The 21,609-nt window shown below is 44.3% G+C and overlaps 1 protein-coding gene across 23 annotated transcripts in view; it reads left to right on the top strand.

The window, feature by feature from the left end:
- Positions 1-21,609, top strand: part of LOC123761393 (uncharacterized protein CG45076) — a 148,832-nt gene that overhangs the window by 65,870 nt on the left and 61,353 nt on the right. For 16 of the 23 annotated variants that reach the window (XM_069313725.1, XM_069313796.1, XM_069313737.1 and 13 more), the window contains 4 exons: positions 5,065-5,562; positions 13,592-13,713; positions 14,340-14,445; positions 18,693-18,773. In XM_069313725.1, the coding sequence (XP_069169826.1) occupies positions 5,065-5,562; positions 13,592-13,713; positions 14,340-14,445; positions 18,693-18,773 (807 nt within the window). Of the gene's footprint in view, positions 1-5,064; positions 5,563-10,297; positions 10,490-13,591; positions 13,714-14,339; positions 14,446-18,692; positions 18,774-21,609 lie in introns of all 23 variants that reach the window. The other 7 variants (XM_069313820.1, XM_069313828.1, XM_069313808.1 and 4 more) reach the window with 3 other exon arrangements.

Here is a 21,609-nt window from a genome sequence, read left to right as displayed (position 1 = left end):
TAAAGCTCTCAGCTTTTGCGGCCTTTTATTTAGGTAATTTAAGCTCTTGCTTGACTCTCGAGCCTGGCCCCAAGCCTGGCCCCAAGCCTGGCCCCAAGCCTGGCCCCAAGCTTGGCCCTAAGCCTGGACCCAAGCCTGGCTCCAAGCCTGGCCCTAAGCTTGGCCCTAAGCCTGGCCCCAAGCCTGGCTCCAAGCCTGGCCCCAAGCAGGGCACTGTGGTTAGAAGAACTCTCAAAACCCGTCTCTCTAGGATTGTTTCGGGTCAATAATTGATGACGGAAATATAGCGTTAACCGGCCAATGGGTATCAACATGTCAGTTCCTTGCCAGGAAGCGTTCTGTTGCTGTCACTAAAGCAATATCCTCACTTCTGTCCGGATGACCGTCAACCAAACATGGCCACTGACGCCTCACACGAAGCACAAAAGTCCCCCACACAACAGCCTCGTACAAAACAATCATGTTCTTAGTTTACCTGAGAACCCACTGAAAACCAGCTATAAAGAATCCGCAAAATATGTATCTAAGAATCGGTCTCACTAAAAGATGACATTTAAAGAATGATAATGTGAGGTTTTCAAAGGATACAGCAATACACATTGAGACTAATGTTCCCATTTGGAACCGTGCCGGCGGGTCGCATATATTCCAAAGCCTAACTTTTTGGGGAAATTCTTTCCTTAAACTGACATATATTTTTCCCTGTCTGTCTCTCGGAGAGTTGATATAAGAGAGAGAGGAGACATCTGCAAGGATGCTGACCCCCCCAAGCTCTCAGCCTGCTGACAGGAGTCTGTTCCTGTACACACATGTGTAAACGAAAAAAAATAGCAGCCTACCTCCTAAAATGAAAGAACTTTGAGTAACTATTTGGTCGAGAGTACACTATATAGTGATGGTCCGCCAGAAACTTGATTTTTTTTGTATTGGATTTGGACAAACCAGAAACATTTTTTAGTAGCAACAAGACCTAACCTAATCTGGCAATTCTAGGCCTCATAAACACTGTTTTAGGCCTAATATATGTGCTATCCTAGGCATATATGTGCTATCCTAGGCATAGAAATATTTAATTTTGATTTTAAACTTTATTTTTCCGGACTATAAAATGAATAGAGGTAATAGGACTCCAATGAATAGGACTCTAATTAATATTAAAATTAATAAGACTAATTAATATTAAAATTAATAGGACTCAAATAAAATTTTCCAGAGTCTATAAGTGGTTCACAGGTGGTCCATCACTACATATTGGTACTTTCACTACATTGTTACTTTAAGTACTATCATTTCAGGAGGACGGGTCGCTACAAAGACATGTGGTAGTAGGTCCTTGAGGCTAGAGGCACTGAGGTGGAGAGTATAGCCAGTAGCAAATGTCGTTACCAATGACTGATACTCTGGTGTTGGGATGAGTGAGTGTAAGGTGGCACATTGCCTCTTGACCTCTTGAGCCATTCATTCATGTTTAAATAGGAATTCAAGCTGAACTAGAAGAGAATATAGAGGTCTTTACACACAGAAATCATAATAGCGTGATGTATCAAATGAACAAATCCACAAGGGCCGTGACGAGGGTTCGAACCTTCGTCCGAGAGGATCCCAGACGCTGCCTTAATCGACTGAGCTACGACATGGTAAAATAATTGCAACCAGAAGTTCAATTCCATGGCTATACCCAGAGGTCTTCTTGATATACAGCCTAGTATAAAATGACGGTAAATTAATTTGAGAGGCGTCATCCTGGTTGGGCTGACTTCTGCTTAAGCATCAGTTCTGTAAAAGCAGATTCCCTACCTAGTGTGCCACTGTTATTTTTTTATGGTTCAATTATGCACGTTAATAAATGCTTCTACTCCAACTGTGAATGTGAGTTAATCAATAATATTATTTTTTTTACCTGTGTAATCATCATCAAGTGATAATCATCAATTAATCATCAGTATAGAGAAATTGACCAGAGTGAAGTACAGTGCGATACACTGTAAAATAGAAACGTTACCTCAACAACATGCTTGGATGAAAAAAGTATTTTGATGAAAAACGATTTTGTCAAATATTTATTATGAATAATAAATCAAAACACATATTCTTGTTACCAGCAGCAATTGTTAAGTAACTCAAACATTTCTAGTGTAAAAAATTGTAGACAATAATGAATTTGTTGTGTAACTTGTTGAGAAGAAAGGTCTAGACGTTGGGGTATGGGTATGGTCTAGATCCTAGACCTGGGTATGGGTATGGTCTAGACCCTAGACTACACCTGGGGTATAAGCATGGTCTAGACGCTAGGGTACACCTGGGTATGGGTATGGTCTAGACGCTAGGGTACACCTGGGTATCGTTATGTTCTAGACGCTAGGGCACACCTGGGTATGGGTATGGTCTAGACGCTAGGGTACACTTGGGTATGGGTATGGTCTAGACGCTGTGGTACACCTGGGGAAAGATTATCCCGACTCAGTAATAAACAAAACATTCAGTTTCCATGATCGCTGCACGACGCCAAAGCCCAAGTCAAAAATAACCATCGGATGAGTTTGGACTGACAGCAGTTCATTCACTGACGATGATGGCGCGGTTGCTGGACTTGTGTAAACACCTACTTCATGTAATCATGATTTAGTCTACAGCGTTGCTATAGAAATACACGGCGTCTCCGCTTGACAGACGATGTTGATAGGGTGTGGCGCATGGCAGGTCTCGTTAACCACTGCTAGGTCTCGCCAGAGATTACATTAGTCGCCGCGTGAACATACTCGCTTTTGGCTAGCAAAATATCGACAAGTCACAGGGAGGTTCTGCTCTCGACGGGATATACCTACACACACATTTATTCGAGGAACGACGACTTGCTTTAAGTGTCGTCGATAATGATAGATGTCGCCGACTGGTGCTACACGACGGTCTCACAGCCCCAGCAACAAGACGTTAAACAGTTAACTCTTGGCTCCTCCACCATTTCTCCAATGCATGGGTTTCCGTTTTTTGTTGAACTCGCTGGTAAGAGAGAGCTATAATTATGTTGGCGTCCCACCCGAAGCATGTTTCCTTGACTCCTGTGGCTCCGGCCACCACCGTCTGGCCCAAGTGGCATGACAGCTTCACTGATCTATCACTCACATTCCTCTATATTCCAACGGTAAAAAACTTAATTTACTCATAATAGAAGATGAGGAATTTATTGCAGTTATTCACGTGTTAATATGTGTGTTTGTGTATGTTTGTATGTGTGTATGTTTGTATGTGTGTATGTGTGTGTGTGTGTGTGTATGTGTGTGTGTGTGTGTGTGTGTGTGTATGTGTGTGTGTGTGTGTGTGTGTGTGTGTGTGTGTGTGTGTGTGTGTGTGTGTGTGTGTGTGTGTGTGTGTGTGTGTCAAGGAAAGAAGGAAAGAAGAGAGAAAGATTAATATAAAGGAACAGATCACTTATAACTTCCTCTACCAGGGTTTCACTCTTAGTAGGACGCTAGGAACCTTGCTTATAATAACCGCGACAACATTGTTTCACTCTCAATCTTAAAAATACTATAAAACACTATTTAAACTAATCCTCAGTGTTTATATTGACTAATAACTCATGGCTGTACCCCTGACATCAATTAACCATTGACAGTCCAATAAAATCGAAGCCTGGCAATTTCCATCCGTGTTAATTTCCCCGGCTGTGTAGCCTATGTCAGTGTGTGTGTGTGTGTGTGTGTGTGTGTGTGTGTTGGTGAGTCTTGGGTGCTCTGTTCCCTGCTTGTAGGTGATGCGCTCAGGGCGATAATTTCCGTACTGTGTATGGTCCTTTAGTCACCAGTTCGCAACAACGTTAACTTCTAAAGATCTTGCTATAATAATTGTAACTATTTTATAACGACTTACCCAATACGACCAAGGGTTAGGTGAGCTTTCAATTTTAACTCACTGCATTTTTTCTCTGAACTGTGCACCGTCAGGTCTTCCAGCTACCTCGCATGGAGCCTATTGTGCAATTCTCAGGTACTAAACAAACATTACTAAAGCAGTACTAAAAATCTTTACGGAATTTAGTTGCTGAGTGATACGTAATCTTTTCTAAAATCACTCAGAGGATGGGTAGAGGGCTGCCCTGCCGTACACAGACTGGGTATAGGACTGCATCACAAATGAACTAAACTGGAACAAGTGTTGATGAAGGTGTAGAGGTCTGTAGCTCTCTGGGACCATCAGAAACTGGCCACAACCAAAGGCAAACTCGAATTACATTACAGAAGACCCATTACACTCTTCGGAATTGACATTAATTTGTATTAACACATCTCGATCTTGATATTGTAGTAATACGTTGTTGCTCATCTCCACCTCAAATCAGCTTCTCAGTCTCAGAAAACAAGTTTTTAATAATAGTCACAAGATTGTGTGTATATATTAAGTGCTGCGTGGACATGAAATAGTGTACATATACACACCGAGATGTATATACACAGAGATTTATATATATACCCAAAGGCATATTTATCAGAATAACTAAGGTAAATCACGGCCATAATAATCCTGACACTCGTTGCGTCTTTAACATTAAATCCAACACCTGCATGATTATTATTCGATATAAACATCTTTATATTTGTCTGCTCCATTGTCCAGGGGAGGTATGCCCACGAGGAGAAGCTCAGTTTCCCTTATGTGTAATACGTAGTAATTGTAATATGTGTAATACGTTTGTTTTATGTGTAGTTTAAAAAAAATATCAGTTCTGCCAGTCGACTGAGAGGTCCTAAAGGAGCCCAAGCAGGAGCTGCAAGTGTTAGGAGTGATAACCTACCTTGATATATATATATATATATATATATATATATATATATATATATATATATATATATATATATATATATATATATATATATATATATATATATATATCCAGGCTGATCCTCTTTTGATTCAATGATAATGAAACCTATTTACCTTTGCTGTGCCCAGCCGCGGCCCTTCCAGGTATTATCGAGCAGCGACAACACTGCTGACACTTTTAATATTTTAATTGTGTTTATTTTATGGTAACTATTGAGCTGACTTGTTTGCCTTCTGGTGCAGCGAAGCCAAACGAACACGACAGGAGTAGCCAAGGCCCGAAGCCTAAGCCAGGAGGTTCCCTACCTCTGGCCGGAGGTCGATAACAATTTGAAGGAACGGAGGTCTCGCAAGGGCTGGTACCGGGTCGACTTCGGGCCGCAGCAGAGCACAGAGCTCCGGTACCTGCCCACGTCCAGGGACAAGCTGAACTTCCTGCGGAGCTACGCCGAGCCAGTCTCCTATTCGGCTTTTGATCTTCCTCGGGCCACCTCCGTCCCGCCGCCGGCCCGGAAGAGCAGGAAATCCGGGTCTTCCACCTACTGGACCACTACGAGATACCGCCCCATTACCACTGTGATTCCTTATACCAGGCCAAGATCCTCCTCGTACAGTTACTGGTACTACCCGAGCTTGAGACCCTACTGGAGCAGCCTGTGGACGTCGCCCAGGTACCTGAACCCCATCGCGGGCCGCGCCAGGTCCCTCAGCCCACCTATCCGCGTGTCTACCAGCTGGAGCGTAAGTCTGTAAGAGCTCCACCAGCGCCTAACCCAAGCCAGAGTCTTGCACGTCTTGCTTGCCGGCACCACCGCACTCCTCCTTACTTACTCACAAGCTTACTCACGCCAAAAACTGCAGCCACACTGTGCCAGCTGCGGCCACCCACACCTTGAGCTCCACACCCACCACTAAATTCACGCTAAAATACGACTAGGAATTGTGATATAAATAGCATTTTGAAACTGTTCTTCCATGCCTCGAAGGGATATAATGAACCCAGGTTAATGCAAAGTAAATCCAAACAGATTTGAGTATCTCATTCCTCGTTTGTTTTCCCCCTGTGTTTGCAGTATGAGAGTTGAGTGGTATGGACCTTTACGCCCTTGTTTGTTTCGTTGTGTTCTTGATCAATGTTGCAAGTGAAGCCAGCTATTGTTTGACGTCGTATGGTGTGGCCAGGCAGTGTGTAGGTGCATCATGTCAGCCTTCGCCAACACACTATAGCATTCATCATCATAAAGTCCCAATGATACTTGGCACAATCAGCGGGCCGAGGTGATGTGCTTCTTGCCTCCCCCTCGAGGCCCAGTAGCTTCCGCTCTTCTCGAGGACCAGTAGCGTCCGCTCTTCTCGAGGCCCAGTAGCTTCCGCTCTTCTCGAGGCCCAGTAGCTTCCGCTCTTCTCGAGGCCCAGTAGCTTCCGCTCTTCTCGAGGCCCAGTAGCTTCCGCTCTTCTCGAGGACCAGTAGCGTCCGCTCTCCTCACTCGTCTGGGGAGCTTCTTGAAGCTGTTTCAAAAGTGAGACGAACATTACTGGGCGTTATGTTAAACCTTGACGAATCACAATGCTTTGTGAGTCTGCGCACTTGTTGCTTCCTCACTGAAGACCTAAATTACTTTTCGTCCTCACCAACCGTCATGTCTTAAACCGTATGTACAAATTCTTGCCTGTTTTATTGTTAAGTAAGGCGCAGCAGTTTGTTGTACGTGTATCTCAACGTAACTAATTGTCGCTTGCAAAGTTCCTGACAGATAATAATTCGGTGTAACACAATCCGTCGACAAACGTCAACACATTATTGCACGAGTTTTTGGTGTACCATGCTGACCCATAGTGCGCATAATGCCATGCTGGGCCATGGTGCGCATAGCTCCATGCTAACCCCACGCCAACTCTTTAATTAAGAAGCTTATGTGTTTGTCGCTGTGATCACATCTGCTCTACCTCACCATTATTAATGACAACGTTTAAATTAAATACATTTACAATCAAATACATTAAATAACATAACCTACAAAAAAGCAAACACATAGACTCGCAAGTCAATGACCAGCCAACTCTTGTACCCTGGGCACGCTGAGGTGGGCATGGCAGGCAGGGGGTTGGGCTGTCCCCACCTCACCTCTGTACCCTGGGCACGCTGAGGTGGGCATGATAGGCAGGGGGGTTGGGCTGTCCCCACCTCACTTGTGTACCCTGGGCATGCTGTGGTGAGCATGGCAGGCAGGGGGTTGGGCTGTCCCCACCTCACCTCTGTACCCTGGGCACGCTGAGGTGGGCATGATAGGCAGGGGGGTTGGGCTGTCCCCACCTCACCTCTGTACCCTGGGCACGCTGTGGTGAGCATGGCAGGCAGGGGGTTGGGCTGTCTCCACCTCACTTGTGTACCCTGGGCATGCTGTGGTGAGCATGGCAGGCAGGGGGTTGGGCTGTCTCCACCTCACTTGTGTACCCTGGGCATGCTGTGGTGAGCATGGCAGGCAGGGGGTTGGGCTGTCCCCACCTCACTTGTGTACCCTGGGCATGCTGTGGTGAGCATGGCAGGCAGGGGGTTGGGCTGTCCCCACCTCACTTGTGTACCCTGGGCATGCTGTGGTGAGCATGGCAGGCAGGGGGTTGGGCTGTCCCCACCTCACTTGTGTACCCTGGGCATGCTGTGGTGAGCATGGCAGGCAGGGGGTTGGGCTGTCCCCACCTCACTTGTGTACCCTGGGCATGCTGTGGTGGGCATGGCAGACGGGGGGTCGGGGCTGTCCCCACCTCACCTGTGCAACTAGTTCACTTTTATGAAACTATTTATATATTTTCTACAAGTATTCTACAAGCATCCCAAAGGAACATGACGGAAGAGGAAGAATGCATCCACCATGATTTTTGTTCACCACCTGAGACTGATGGATGACTACTACTACCACTATATTAACGAGGTGAACAGATATCACGGTGGATGCATTCTTCCTCCTCCGCCATGTTCCCTTGGGATGCGGGCTGTAGAAATATTTTAAATTGCATAGGATTGTTATTATAATCTATATATACATATACTATATCATATATATACTCACACACACAACTCTAAACACAAGGGACACAGTTATACTTAAATACCGTAAGCATATATAAGGAAAGTAATAATTTCGAGCTATTTTGTGTATTAGTTGTATAAAGGAACACAGCTAAGAACACAGCTAAGAACACAGCTAAGAACGTCTGGACAACAAATCCCTTCCAAGATCGTCGTCTAACAACAACTTAAGTCATCATGAAGCACAAAGAATTACACGAATTCCAAAACATTATTGTAAAGTTTTCCGATATTTGTTTCAACGCATAATTTCAAGACTAAATTTGATGTTTCAATCCGTGAAATAAATGCATTTTTTTTCGTGTCGAAAAGATCTAACAAATTCCTGACATCTCACGGAGCTATAAAATTTATGTTGTTATATTTTTATATCCAGTTTTCTTAACACTATGTCGTCTCATGTTGAATTTAATTAAGATTTTGTTGACCTGTCATGATCATCAGGAAAAATATATTCTTGGACTTTTTCGTAAAGATTTATAAATACAACATTGATATAGAAGCGTTTGAAAAAAATAGGAAATTCAAGGAAGGTTTATGAAATGGTAATGTCAAGATCGGTTTGATTGTATATATCTTCCCTGTATCATAAATTGATTACAAAATCTATGCAATATATTTTTGTTCAAACTTTACCAATAATGACATCATATTTTTAAACTAAAGACTGTTCAACATTTGCTACTAAATTATTAATCAAGCTGCGCTGTGAAACATATATGTAGCTATCTAAAAAAAATACTGACATTTAATATTTAATGTAATACAGGGTGAATTAGAGGCAAATATAATGACATATTACAAAGTATTGCACATGTAATCCAATTATTAACATTGTGGTAACCTTTACGGAACACTGCATCCGAAATATTGTAGAATTACTTTCCATATGAATATTTGAAAAGGAATTATCTTCTATAATCCTAACAAGAAAATATCCTGGTTGTCATTGCTTATCCATAAGTAGAAAATATCTTATCCTCATCTAATATTATTTTGGTGGGAAGACTTTTACTTATAATGTTTTATCTCATACAAATTTTGTGAAAATTGTTTAGGGAAATGGAGAGATAGTTTCCCTTAGACATTCTAATACTTTAACTAAAATAATTATTAAAATCAAAGTTAAATTCAGTAACTCAAGGTGTAAGATAAATGATTAATGAATCATATCTCACTAATTAATCAGACAATATTGCAAATAATCTACAGACGCTTTTCTAAAGGTGAAATCAGAACTAACTATTCTGAAATTACTTATATGTTTTTTGTTACATAATTCATCAAGAAGATCTACATTGTTCCTTATAACAGGGATAAATGTCTGGATTAACTCCTTGGGAGGGATGAAGGTGCTAGATCTAAGGAGAGATAATTATAGGTTTGACTCGATTATTTGGTTTAAGGTTTTTATAAGACATTTATTATGACACTTAAAGGGTAATTTTTATGGATAACGTGTTCTTTGTCATTCGAACGAAGTAATCTCGTTTAAATTGATATTCCCAGTATCTAAAGGACTCTTTTTGTCAATTTACGAAATGGTATAATTAATCTTGATTAACTAGTAAAATTTATTTAGAATTACTTTATTTGATTAGGATTTATCATGTTTGGTGATGTGCAACTTCAAACTTTCTACAAGTATTCATAGGCTTAAGCAATTCTCACTGGGTAGTTATGCAATTTTGTTAAGAACTTGTTTTCTCTCTTGTTGGTCTAAAGTTAGATCATAACCGAAGACGGGAGAAGTATATTTTCCAAACTTTTATTACATAATGTTCACAGCATTGTTATTCTTCAGTTTTATCGAATTACTATTTTCAGTAAAGTTTTTAGCCATGAAATGTTTCTTTAAAGGTAAGCTGATATGACAATAATCATAGGCCTACAGTAAGACTTGTTCAAGTCTTATCTTGTATTCATTAATGAGAAATCTATGTGCATCACGAAAGATATTCTTCCTGAATACATCACAATGGCGATCTCTCTTACGATGAGTGTTCCATTCTAACGAAACTTGGTCATTTCAGAAAGCAAATTTCAATCTCAAAAACTTTATAATCCATGTCAAATGTGAGGGATCTGTGGAGCACATCTTCACCATTCCATGATGTGCTGATGGACCTCGTGCTCGAAATTATTGGTTACTTTTAACTCATTTCCGCAAATAAATATTTACTGTTTGTATACACACACACACACACACACATATATATATACATATATGTATGTATATATGTGTGTGTGTGTGTGTGTGTGTATGTTGTATGTGTGTACATACCCCCACCTACAATACAACAAAGTATACCAGGGTATACCAATACCGTGATGGTGAGAGCACTAAGACTGACGCCTGCCCCCCGCGGCCCCTGTGTTTACATATAGGACTCGTACACCTCGCCGTACTCCTCGTACTCTGCCACCACCACCTACAGCCCCGACAGCACGGAGGTGAGGGAGGAGAGGCGCAGCGTGTCCCCTGCGCCTAGTTCCTTCAGACCCTCGGCCGCCACACAGCTCATCTTGAACCGCGTGGCCCTGAGAACGCCCCGCTCGACCGTGTCTCCGCTGGTCAGGGTAAGACCAGGGTCGCCTCTATAAGCTCATTAATTAACGTGCACCGCTCTGATCAACAAATTTTTGCTGGTCTTTATTCTTTGCTATACCGCCAACCACTTTTCTTTATAATGCTCTGGTGGTCGCTGTAACGCATCAGCCAGGCGGACATTTTCTACTCGCTCACTTGACTTTTCATTAAAACTATTAATACAGATTTTGTAATTTTGTTCTTTTATTCGCTTTTCGGTAATTCTTTTCATTTTCCGTTTTATTTTATTTCTCTGTTACTTCGCTTGCTACGTTTATGTATTTCCGTTCGAGGCTTCTCTTGTTACGAACGTAAGTACCGTAACTTTTGACCGCTTTTATTCACTCTAAATTCAACTAATAATTCCTCTAAAGGGAGCAGACGGAGGAGGAGTGACATAACAAATTCACGTAACACGAATTGCATTACATCCGGCCTTGAGCCAGATGGTTTGGGCGACGAGGGCGCCATCTGGCTCCGCACTCTAAACTGCCAGTATTGGGAACACTGCTTGCATGACACCTTACCTTGCTCTCTTGTTGGACTTGTAATACTGCTTCCATGTTTCCCTCCCTTCATAACTTCCACCCCCTCCCTTCATAACTTCCACCCCCTCCCTTCATAACTTCCACCCCCTCCCTTCATAACTTCCACCCCTCCCTTCATAACTTCCACCCCCTCCCCTTCATAACTTCCACCCCTCCCTTCATAACTTCCACCCCCTCCCTTCATAACTTCCACCCCTCCCTTCATAACTTCCACCCCCTCCCTTCATAACTTCCACCCCTCCCTTCATAACTTCCACCCCTCCCTTCATAACTTCCACCCCTCCCCTTCATAACTTCCACCCCTCCCTTCATAACTTCCACCCCCTCCCTTCATAACTTCCACCCCCTCCCCTTCATAACTTCCACCCCTCCCTTCATAACTTCCACCCCTCCCTTCATAACTTCCACCCCTCCCTTCATAACTTCCACCCCCTCCCTTCATAACTTCCACCCCTCCCTTCATAACTTCCACCCCTCCCTTCATAACTTCCACCCCTCCCTTCATAACTTCCACCCCTCCCTTCATAACTTCCACCCCTCCCTTCATAACTTCCACCCCTCCCTTCATAACTTCCACCCCCTCCCTTCATAACTTCCACCCCCTCCCTTCATAACTTCCACCCCCTCCCTTCATAACTTCCACCCCTCCCTTCATAACTTCCACCCCCTCCCTTCATAACTTCCACCCCTCCCTTCATAACTTCCACCCCTCCCTTCATAACTTCCACCCCTCCCTTCATAACTTCAACCCCTCCCTTCATAACTTCCACCCCTCCCTTCATAACTTCCACCCCCTCCCCTTCATAACTTCCACCCCTCCCTTCATAACTTCCACCCCTCCCTTCATAACTTCCACCCCTCCCTTCATAACTTCCACCCCTCCCTTCATAACTTCCACCCCTCCCTTCATAACTTCCACCCCCTCCCTTCATAACTTCCATCCCCTCCCTTCATAACTTCCACCCCTCCCTTCATAACTTCCATCCCCTCCTTCCTAACTTCCACCCCTCCCTTCATAACTCCCACCCCACCCTTCATAACTTCCACCCCTCCCTTCATAACTTCCATCCCCTCCTTCCTAACTTCCACCCCCTCCCTTCATAACTTCCACCCCCTCCCTTCATAACTTCCACCCCCTCCCTTCATAACTTCCACCCCCTCCCTTCATAACTTCCACCCCCTCCCTTCATAACTTCCACCCCCTCCCTTCATAACTTCCACCCCTCCCTTCATAACTTCCACCCCCTCCCTTCATAACTTCCACCCCACCCTTCATAACTTCCACCCCCTCCCTTCATAACTTCCACCCCTTCCCTTCATAACTTCCACCCCTCCCTTCATAACTTCAACCCCTCCCTTCATAACTTCCACCCCTCCCTTCATAACTTCCACCCCCTCCCCTTCATAACTTCCACCCCTCCCTTCATAACTTCCACCCCTCCCTTCATAACTTCCACCCCTCCCTTCATAACTTCCACCCCTCCCTTCATAACTTCCACCCCTCCCTTCATAACTTCCACCCCCTCCCTTCATAACTTCCATCCCCTCCCTTCATAACTTCCACCCCTCCCTTCATAACTTCCATCCCCTCCTTCCTAACTTCCACCCCTCCCTTCATAACTCCCACCCCACCCTTCATAACTTCCACCCCTCCCTTCATAACTTCCATCCCCTCCTTCCTAACTTCCACCCCCTCCCTTCATAACTCCCACCCCCTCCCCTTCATAACTTCCACCCCCTCCCTTCATAACTTCCACCCCCTCCCTTCATAACTTCCACCCCCTCCCTTCATAACTTCCACCCCCTCCCTTCATAACTTCCACCCCTTCCCTTCATAACTTCCACCCCTCCCTTCATAACTTCCACCCCCTCCCTTCATAACTTCCACCCCCTCCCTTCATAACTTCCACCCCCTCCCTTCATAACTTCCACCCCCTCCTTCGTAACTTCCTCACTGTACTAAACTTTCCCTTTACCTAAAAGTGGGGTTAAAATAACATTATGGTGGACCTTGCCAGGGCTGCACGCTGGTGTCTCACACCCTTTTCTCTCCTCCTTAAATAACCTTCGCTTTGTTAAGTTTGTTTAGTTTAGTAATTTTTTTAGTGTGAGTAATTCAGTTTGCATTTCATCATTTGTCAATTATGTAAAGGCTCTATTATGTACGTTAAAATAAATTTTATCGTTTTCTTTGGGATTATTACAGCCAAAAAACCTGGTAGCTGGTCTAATGAATTTAGCATCCAGGAGCCTCTTGCAGATTATATGGACTTTAGACAAAGGCCTCCCTGTCACCATGTGTATATTTGTCTCTATAGTATATTTTTAAACCCTCCGTCATGATGGGGGTGGAGGCGAGGAGACACCTGCAGGAGGAGGAGGAGGTGTTTGCTTTACTTGCTGCTCCTCGACCGCCTATAGTCGTCAGCTCTCAAGGCCTAGAGAGTTCCTCCTTGAGGATGTGTGTGTGCTCCACCGTGTGCTCGTGGAGCGCCTCACCGTGCACCCTCTGTTAGTCTTGGTTAACACAGGTCCTTCTTGCAGGGTTATGCGCCCCTGGGCCCGCCACCACCCCGCATGGTGCCCCGCATGCCTCCGGCGTACTACGACTACGACTATGGCTACGGCGGCTACTATGGCTACGCCCCTCCCCCACCCAGGATAAGGTTGGTGTTTGTGTGTGTGTTTCCCGCAGTCTTGCTCCAGGGCATGACTTGTCCTAGAGCACGACGTGCCACAAGGCATGACTTGCCCCAGGGCATGACTTGTCCTAGAGCACGACGTGCCCCAGGGCACGGCATGCCCCAGGGTATGATTTGCGCCTAATTTTCTAAAGTGCGAGGTGTGTTCGTACTGACCTTGGTATCGGGATCGACATGTTCCTGTATATTGTAACTTAAGCATGTTGAAGGGCGGGGTTGTGACACATGAAGGGTTGACTACAGGGCCAGAGTGAGGCAGGGTTGACAGGACAAGGGCACCAGCAAGGTTGGCCTGCAAACAGCAGAGCTGTGCAGAAGGGACGGGAGTTAGGTAGCAGAGAGGGAAGCTAGCAGGGAGAGAAGTGGAGCAGACTGGGGAAGACAGCAGGCAAGGAAGGTCAGCATTCAGGGAAGGGCAGCAGACTGGGAAGGTCAGCAGACAGGGAAGGTCAGCAGACAGGGGAAGGTCAGCAGACAGGGAAGGTCAGCAGACAGGGGAAGGTCAGCAGACAGGGGAAGGTCAGCAGACAGGGGAAGGTCAGCAGACAGGGGGTATAAGCGAGGTGACTAACACAGTGTCATGTCAACAGCCGCTACGACAGCTACCTGGACGACGACCTCCCGGAGCCCGCCTACGTCCCGCGCTACCGCCCCAGGCTCCCGGACCCCCTCGACGATGCTGACTTCCGCGACAGGGTAAGTCGCCCCCCACACCTTCGCCCACGCCAGCCCACGCCTCCGTCCACACCTGTCCATGCCTCCGCCCACGCCTTCCCTCCACACCTGTTATATATATATATATATATATATATATATATATATATATATATATATATATATATATATATGTATATATATATATATATATATATATATATATATATATATATATATATATATATATACATATATATATATATATATATATATATATATATATATATATATATATATATATATATATATATATATATATATAGCCCCCTCCCCCCCACCACCCACACTCACACACACCTGATAACAGTAACGGGCGCTGCCTCATGGGAGCTTCACAGGCTGATGTCCTAAGTGTTGCAACGTGTTGCAACTGATGTCCCAAGTGTTGCAACTGATGTCCCAAGTGTTGCAACTGATGTCCCAAGTATTTCAACTTTGTTTTATGTGTTAATTTCCATGTGACGTGTTCCTGACTAAGGCTCATGATTACATGCAGTTTAGGGCAAGCAGTGTATATTTACCCTGTACACGTGACCTCAAATGACCTCCTGTAGGGGTCAAATGACGCTGTGTTTCCATTATGTCTATGTCCAAGGAGCCTTGCCTGCGGTCTTCCGCTCCATGTATGGAATACAAGAAGCTTTGGCATACAAGGCTTCTTGTATTCCAAATACGAATGACATATATGGATTCCAGTGTTGCAATCCAGAAGCTTTGCAAATGAAAAGCAAAATGAAAACTCCCTCCTGCTCAGTTTTGTGACTGTATGCTGTGTTGATCAAGGCTTATATAGACAGGATTATGCTGGATAAAGTCCCGGTAGGTATTAGCCACATATATGGTCGACCAGAACACAAGGTGCTCCTGGTTGGTCGGAACACAAGGTGCTCCTGGTTGGACAGAACACTAGGTGCTCCTGGTTGGTCAGAACACAAGGTGCTCCTGGTTGGTCGGAACACAAGGTGCTCCTGGTTGGTCGGAACACAAGGTGCTCCTGGTTGGTCAGAACACAAGGTGCTCCTGGTTGGTCGGAACACAAGGTGCTCCTGGTTGGTCGGAACACAAGGTGCTCCTGGTTGGTCGGAACACAAGGTGCTCCTGGTTGGACAGAACACAAGGTGCTCCTGGTTGGCCAGAACACAAGGTGCTCCTGGTCGACCAGAACACAAGGTGCTCCTGGTCGACCAGAACACAAGGTGCTCCTGGTTGGCCAGAACACAAGGTGCTCCTGGTTGGTCAGAACACAAGGTGCTCCTGGTTGGTCAGAACACAAGGTGCTCCTGGTTGGTCAGAACACAAGGTGCTCCTGGTTGGTCAGAACACAAGGTGCTCCTGGTTGGACAGAACACAAGGTGCTCCTGGTTGGCCAGAACACAAGGTGCTCCTGGTTGGTCGGAACACAAGGTGCTCCTGGTTGGTCAGAACACAAGGTGCTCCTGGTTGGTCAGAACACAAGGTGCTCCTGGTTGGCCAGAACACAAAGTGCTCCTGGTTGGTCAGAACACAAGGTGCTCCTGGTTGGTCAGAACACAAGGTGCTCCTGGTTGGCCAGAACACAAGGTGCTCCTGGTTGGTCGGAACACAAGGTGCTCCTGGTTGGTCGGAACACAAGGTGCTCCTGGTTGGTCGGAACACAAGGTGCTCCTGGTTGGTCGGAACACAAGGTGCTCCTGGTTGGTCGGAACACAAGGTGCTCCTGGTTGGTCGGAACACAAGGTGCTCCTGGTTGGTCAGAACACAAGGTGCTCCTGGTTGGTCAGAACACAAAGTGCTCCTGGTTGGACAGAACACAAGGTGCTCCTGGTTGGTCAGAACACAAGGTGCTCCTGGTTGGCCAGAACACAAGGTGCTCCTGGTTGGTCAGAACACAAGGTGCTCCTGGTTGGTCAGAACACAAGGTGCTCCTGGTTGGTCAGAACACAAGGTGCTCCTGGTTGGACAGAACACAAGGTGCTCCTGGTTGGCCAGAACACAAGGTGCTCCTGGTTGGTCGGAACACAAGGTGCTCCTGGTTGGACAGAACACAAGGTGCTCCTGGTTGGACAGAACACAAGGTGCTCCTGGTTGGTCAGAACACAAGGTGCTCCTGGTTTTACAGAACACAAGGTGCTCCTGGTTGGTCAGAACACAAGGTGCTCCTGGTTGGTCAGAACACAAGGTGCTCCTGGTTGGACAGAACACAAGGTGCTCCTGGTTTATCAGAACACAAGGTGCTCCTGGTTGGCCAGAACACAAGGTGCTGAAAATAATATAACAATTCACATTCATAAAACATTTTATCAAGAGACAATACTTCGCCCAGTTTGATTTGATCATTTTTTTTACATAACTGAAATCTTACTTTTAATTAATTGACGTTGAATGTGTTTTTCTCCACAATTTGCCAAACCTAAGTGGTTAGCCAGCATATATATATCATGTCAAAATCACGTAGAGAAATACGGGGTTTCGAACCAGCGTTATATTGACTCCCAGATGCTAGCCTTAACCCACTCGACCACGATAATGTGTTATTGTGATTTTCTGAATATAATGAGAAAAAAAACACACAATATGACCATTAAAATGACATAACGAGGGAAAATGTACATATAAATAGTGTAGGCCGGATACCCCTACCTCACCCTCTTCGAATTTTCTTAAGGTAAGTAGACTCCATTATCGTGATGGACACACAAGGCTTCTGCCCTCACTCGTAGCTATGATAAACGCGTATAGAATATACATATTATATATTATATATTCATATTATATATACATATATTATAAACGCGTATGACCATTTGATAGTTCTCACTAGTGTTTTTTTTTACTATACTTCCAATCCAAATATTGTTTCAATTTTGTTCCGGTCAATATTAAATGTTGACTTTGGATAAAATGTTGACTTTGGATAAAATGTTGACTTTGGATAAAATGTTGACTTTGGATAAAATGTTGACTTTGGATAAAATGTTGACTTTGGATAAAATGTTGACTTTGGTCATAAAAAAATTATCTTTAAATTTCTCCGCCTCTTTGACCTGTATATAAGAAATTAATACTAACTGACGTTTGATTGTGTGGTGTTAAATTCTCAGCTCAAAGGCCATTTATCGAGGTTATCAAGTTAATTAACAAAATTGATTGATCAAATATAGAGAAAGAAAAATAATTTTAGTAAATCAAATTAGCAATTCGCAAGCAGCGGCACTTACGAACCACTTGATGGTAATTTACGTTGATTGATTGTTATTTGTTTTGTTCCTTAATATCCTGAAGAGGAACCTCAAAATGGAGAAAATCAACATACAGATTTAAAGTATTAATAATTGTGTAAATATTATGACAAACTGTCTTATATAAAACCATGAAATATTTATTGTGCAAGTCAGAGAAATTGCCAAAAAAATTACAAGATGGCTGACTTGCTCTGACGATAACTTTATGTGTAAGGAAGGAAGGAATTATCAGGAGAAAGCACCAAGTCATTACAATTATATAGCATTGGGAAAGGGGGGGGGGTCAGGATAAGGATTTGGGATGGGACGAAGGGAAGGAATGGTGCCCAACCGCCTGGATGGTCGAGGATTGAACGGAGAATATTCCCTTTGACAATATAAGCAAACCTATATGAATAGGAAAGCTATAGAATGATAACATTCTGAATGTCTACCAAATTAATCAGTTATCGTCTTTGCCATAGCAATTTTTCTTATCTGCCTCGCTAACGTCAATAACTTGGTTTTTAAAACAGGTGTCAAGTAACTTTGTATCCATATCAGTGTTTGATAACAGCGTCCACAGCTGCCATAGTGTAATTATTATATTAGAATGAGTATTGTCTTTCTTTAATTGTCAAAATGAGAACAAACCCCGTAAGGTTGTATAGCACTGTCTGTGTCAGAATATTCAAATGTTCCAAGAAATTATTCTTCATTATATTTCTTAAATAAAATATTATCATTACTAATCCGATTTTCCGAGGATTTTTGAATATATATATCTGCACAAAATCAAATTAAAAAAAGAGACAAACGATTTGTTTTTAAATATCAAAGAGTGTGTGTATTTCCCATATGTATATTGTGTATATGTACATGTTATATTGCACGTCAGTGTATATGTTACAATGTGTTATATTGTCCCTAGATGACCTTACATTTTCCTGTGAAGAAAACATATCCACGAAGACGTTGTCAACTTTATACAGTGTTGTTGAATGTTGTTTCCTGCACCCTCAACAGAGCCATCCTCACTTGATCACCACCACCACCACCACCACAACCCCCAGGACCACGGCCCACACCAGAGGCTACTCCCCGGGTGTAAGTCTCCCTCCTGTACCACTCTTGCCTCACACACTCTAGTGACCGCGCCTCCACTACTGGTAGCCAAGGCTCTGACATCTCCCAGCCTCGGTTCCACCTCCCAGGGTTGGAACTGAGACTAGGATCACGTGACGTTTTTTGTAGCTAGGGCTTCGTCTTCTAAGAGGGCTTGGTTGGGCTGCCCCTTAAGGGCAGTACGGGCTAAGACTGCGTCTGGAAATAAAGTTATTCTTTAAGCTAGGACAACACCAGGAGCTCTGACTAGACTATAAGATAAGGCTGCATATTGAGGTAATGCTATACCTTGACCAAGTAGGGCTAGACCTTGAGCAAGTAGGGCTACACCTTGAGCAAGTAGGGCTACACTTTGACCAAGTAGGGCTACACCTTGACCAAGTAGGGCTACACCTTGAGCAAGTAGGGCTACACCTTGACCAAGTAGGGCTACACCTTGAGCAAGTAGGGCTACACCTTGAGCAAGTAGGACTACACCTTGACCAAGTAGGGCCACACCTTGAGCAAGTAGGGCTACACCTTGACCAAGTAGGGCTACACCTTGAGCAAGTAGGGCTACACCTTGAGCAAGTAGGGCTACTCCTTGAGCAAGTAGGGCTACACCTTGAGCAAGTAGGACTACACCTTGACCAAGTAGGGCCACACCTTGAGCAAGTAGGGCTACACCTTGACCAAGCAGGGCCACACCTTGACCAAGTAGGGCTACACCTTGAGCAAGTAGGGCTACACCTTGAGCAAGTAGGGCTACACCTTGAGCAAGTAGGACTACACTTTGACCAAGTAGGGCCACACCTTGAGCAAGTAGGGCTACACCTTGACAAAGTAGGGCTACACCTTGACCAAGTAGGGCTACACCTTGAGCAAGTAGGTCTACACCTTGTTGAGCTACACTACTTGCTCAAGGTGTAGCCCTACACCTTGTTGAGCAAGTATGGCCACATCTTCAGCAGGGTGTAGCTTCAAAAGCACCAACACGGGTTCAGAAACGTTCTACCTGTAAACCTATTGCAGATCTATGAGGTCAGAAAAAGCAGGAAAGGGTAGGCAAAGTGCATACTTTCCAGCAGAGACAAAGAGATGCAGTTAGACGACTACATAGAATTTGCTACATGTAAACTGTTGAGAGAGTGACGTGTGTGTGAGGGGGGAGGGGAGGAAGGGACTCTGGGAGACACAATAGTGAGCTAGGTCAGGAACCAGACAACAACCAAGGTTACCAGTATCGAGGCAGGTATCAGAGGATTGTAAGCCAAACTGAACAATATTTTCAACCAGTGTACTAGTAGAGCTAAAGCTCACACGCTTTGACGTGAGAGATTGTAACCTTTTCTCAGCGATAAACAACTTTGTTCAAATAAGTTTTTAATGAGGTTAATTAAACTAGTTTCCTCAAGTTATCCAGTATCAACTAGAAGATTAAGGAGATTTCTTGCCTGGAATAAGTCTTTTCTATCCATGTCTTTGATGGTAAGCAAAAACAAACCGAATTTTCTCTCTATGTAGCCTTTTGTATTAACCAAATAAGCTTCTTAACCAAACTTGGGCGATTTTTAAAACGTGCTTGACGACATAAAAGGCTGCGATCTTCAGTGTATCGTGTACATAAAAGGCGGAAGCTTTGCATGATAACTAAGCGCCACAAGTCGTGCATCTGCAGCTGCTTACTTCGTTACCTACAGAATCTCTAATAGTTTTTAACAAATGTTTTCCGAGCCACCAGTCCCTGCGCCTCCCAGTGTGGAGAGACAGGCAGGGAATCGTACGCTACAGGCAGTTGAGTTTACTGTCTTACACACAGGACCATCCTGTGTGTGGAGTACTGACGCTGCAGCAATATTGCCTTGACACACACACACACACACACACACACACACACACACACACACACACACACACACACACACACACACACACACACACACACACACACACACACACACACACACACACACACACACACACACACTCGGGTCTTTCTCTGTCTAGCTCCTTGTCATGTCCCAATATGAGAACAACGGACAACTAATACAGTCCGCCATGACCAACGTCTTATCAGTTATGTACCATTATGTTATCTGTACACAAGACGGAGCAAAGGCTCTTCTGTGTTCGTCACCTTCACGACGAGTATGGAACAGTGGCGGCAGACAGGGACGGCAGACAGGGGCGGCAGACAGGGACGGCAGACAGGGACTTGAAGGTAATGCAATTATCGGGAGAAAGCACGAAGCCTGCATGTTTATATAGCAATTGCAATGGAAATAAGGGCAAAGGAGCTGGGATGTTAAGTCGGGGCGATGCAACACTGTTCTGCCACTTGGATTATCAGGGATCACGGGGCGACCTCTAGCAAGCAAGGCTGTCGTACCGATCAGTCCAATTGGATGTTTAGGACAGAAGATATCTCTCTCAAGACTAAGTCTCTGTTGTAAACAATCTCTCCCTCATGCCAAGGCTAGTGTTGTTTGCAGCCCATGTTTGTCCTGGTGGGGTGCTTTACATCCTCAGAGTGTTTGGAGAACACAAAACACAACTTCTCCTGACAGCAATAAACCCAACTTCTCCCAAATAGAACAATAAACCAAATTCCTTGGAAGAACACTAAACCCATCGCCAACTGAGAACATTAAACACAACTCACACAGAGAAGAACACAATACTCAACTCATCTTGTGAAGAACATTAAAACCAACTCATCCTAAGAACATGAAACCCAGCTTCTGCTGAGAACACTAAACCTAACTCATCCTGAGAAGAACACAAAAGGCAACACTTCCTGTGAATGATTAATAATGATCATAACAAATAATTTTTATAA

The sequence above is a fragment of the Procambarus clarkii genome, chromosome 7 (genome assembly GCF_040958095.1).
Source record: "Procambarus clarkii isolate CNS0578487 chromosome 7, FALCON_Pclarkii_2.0, whole genome shotgun sequence".
Classification (NCBI taxonomy): Eukaryota; Metazoa; Arthropoda; class Malacostraca; order Decapoda; family Cambaridae; genus Procambarus; species Procambarus clarkii.
This window is presented reverse-complemented; position numbering and strand designations above follow the sequence as displayed.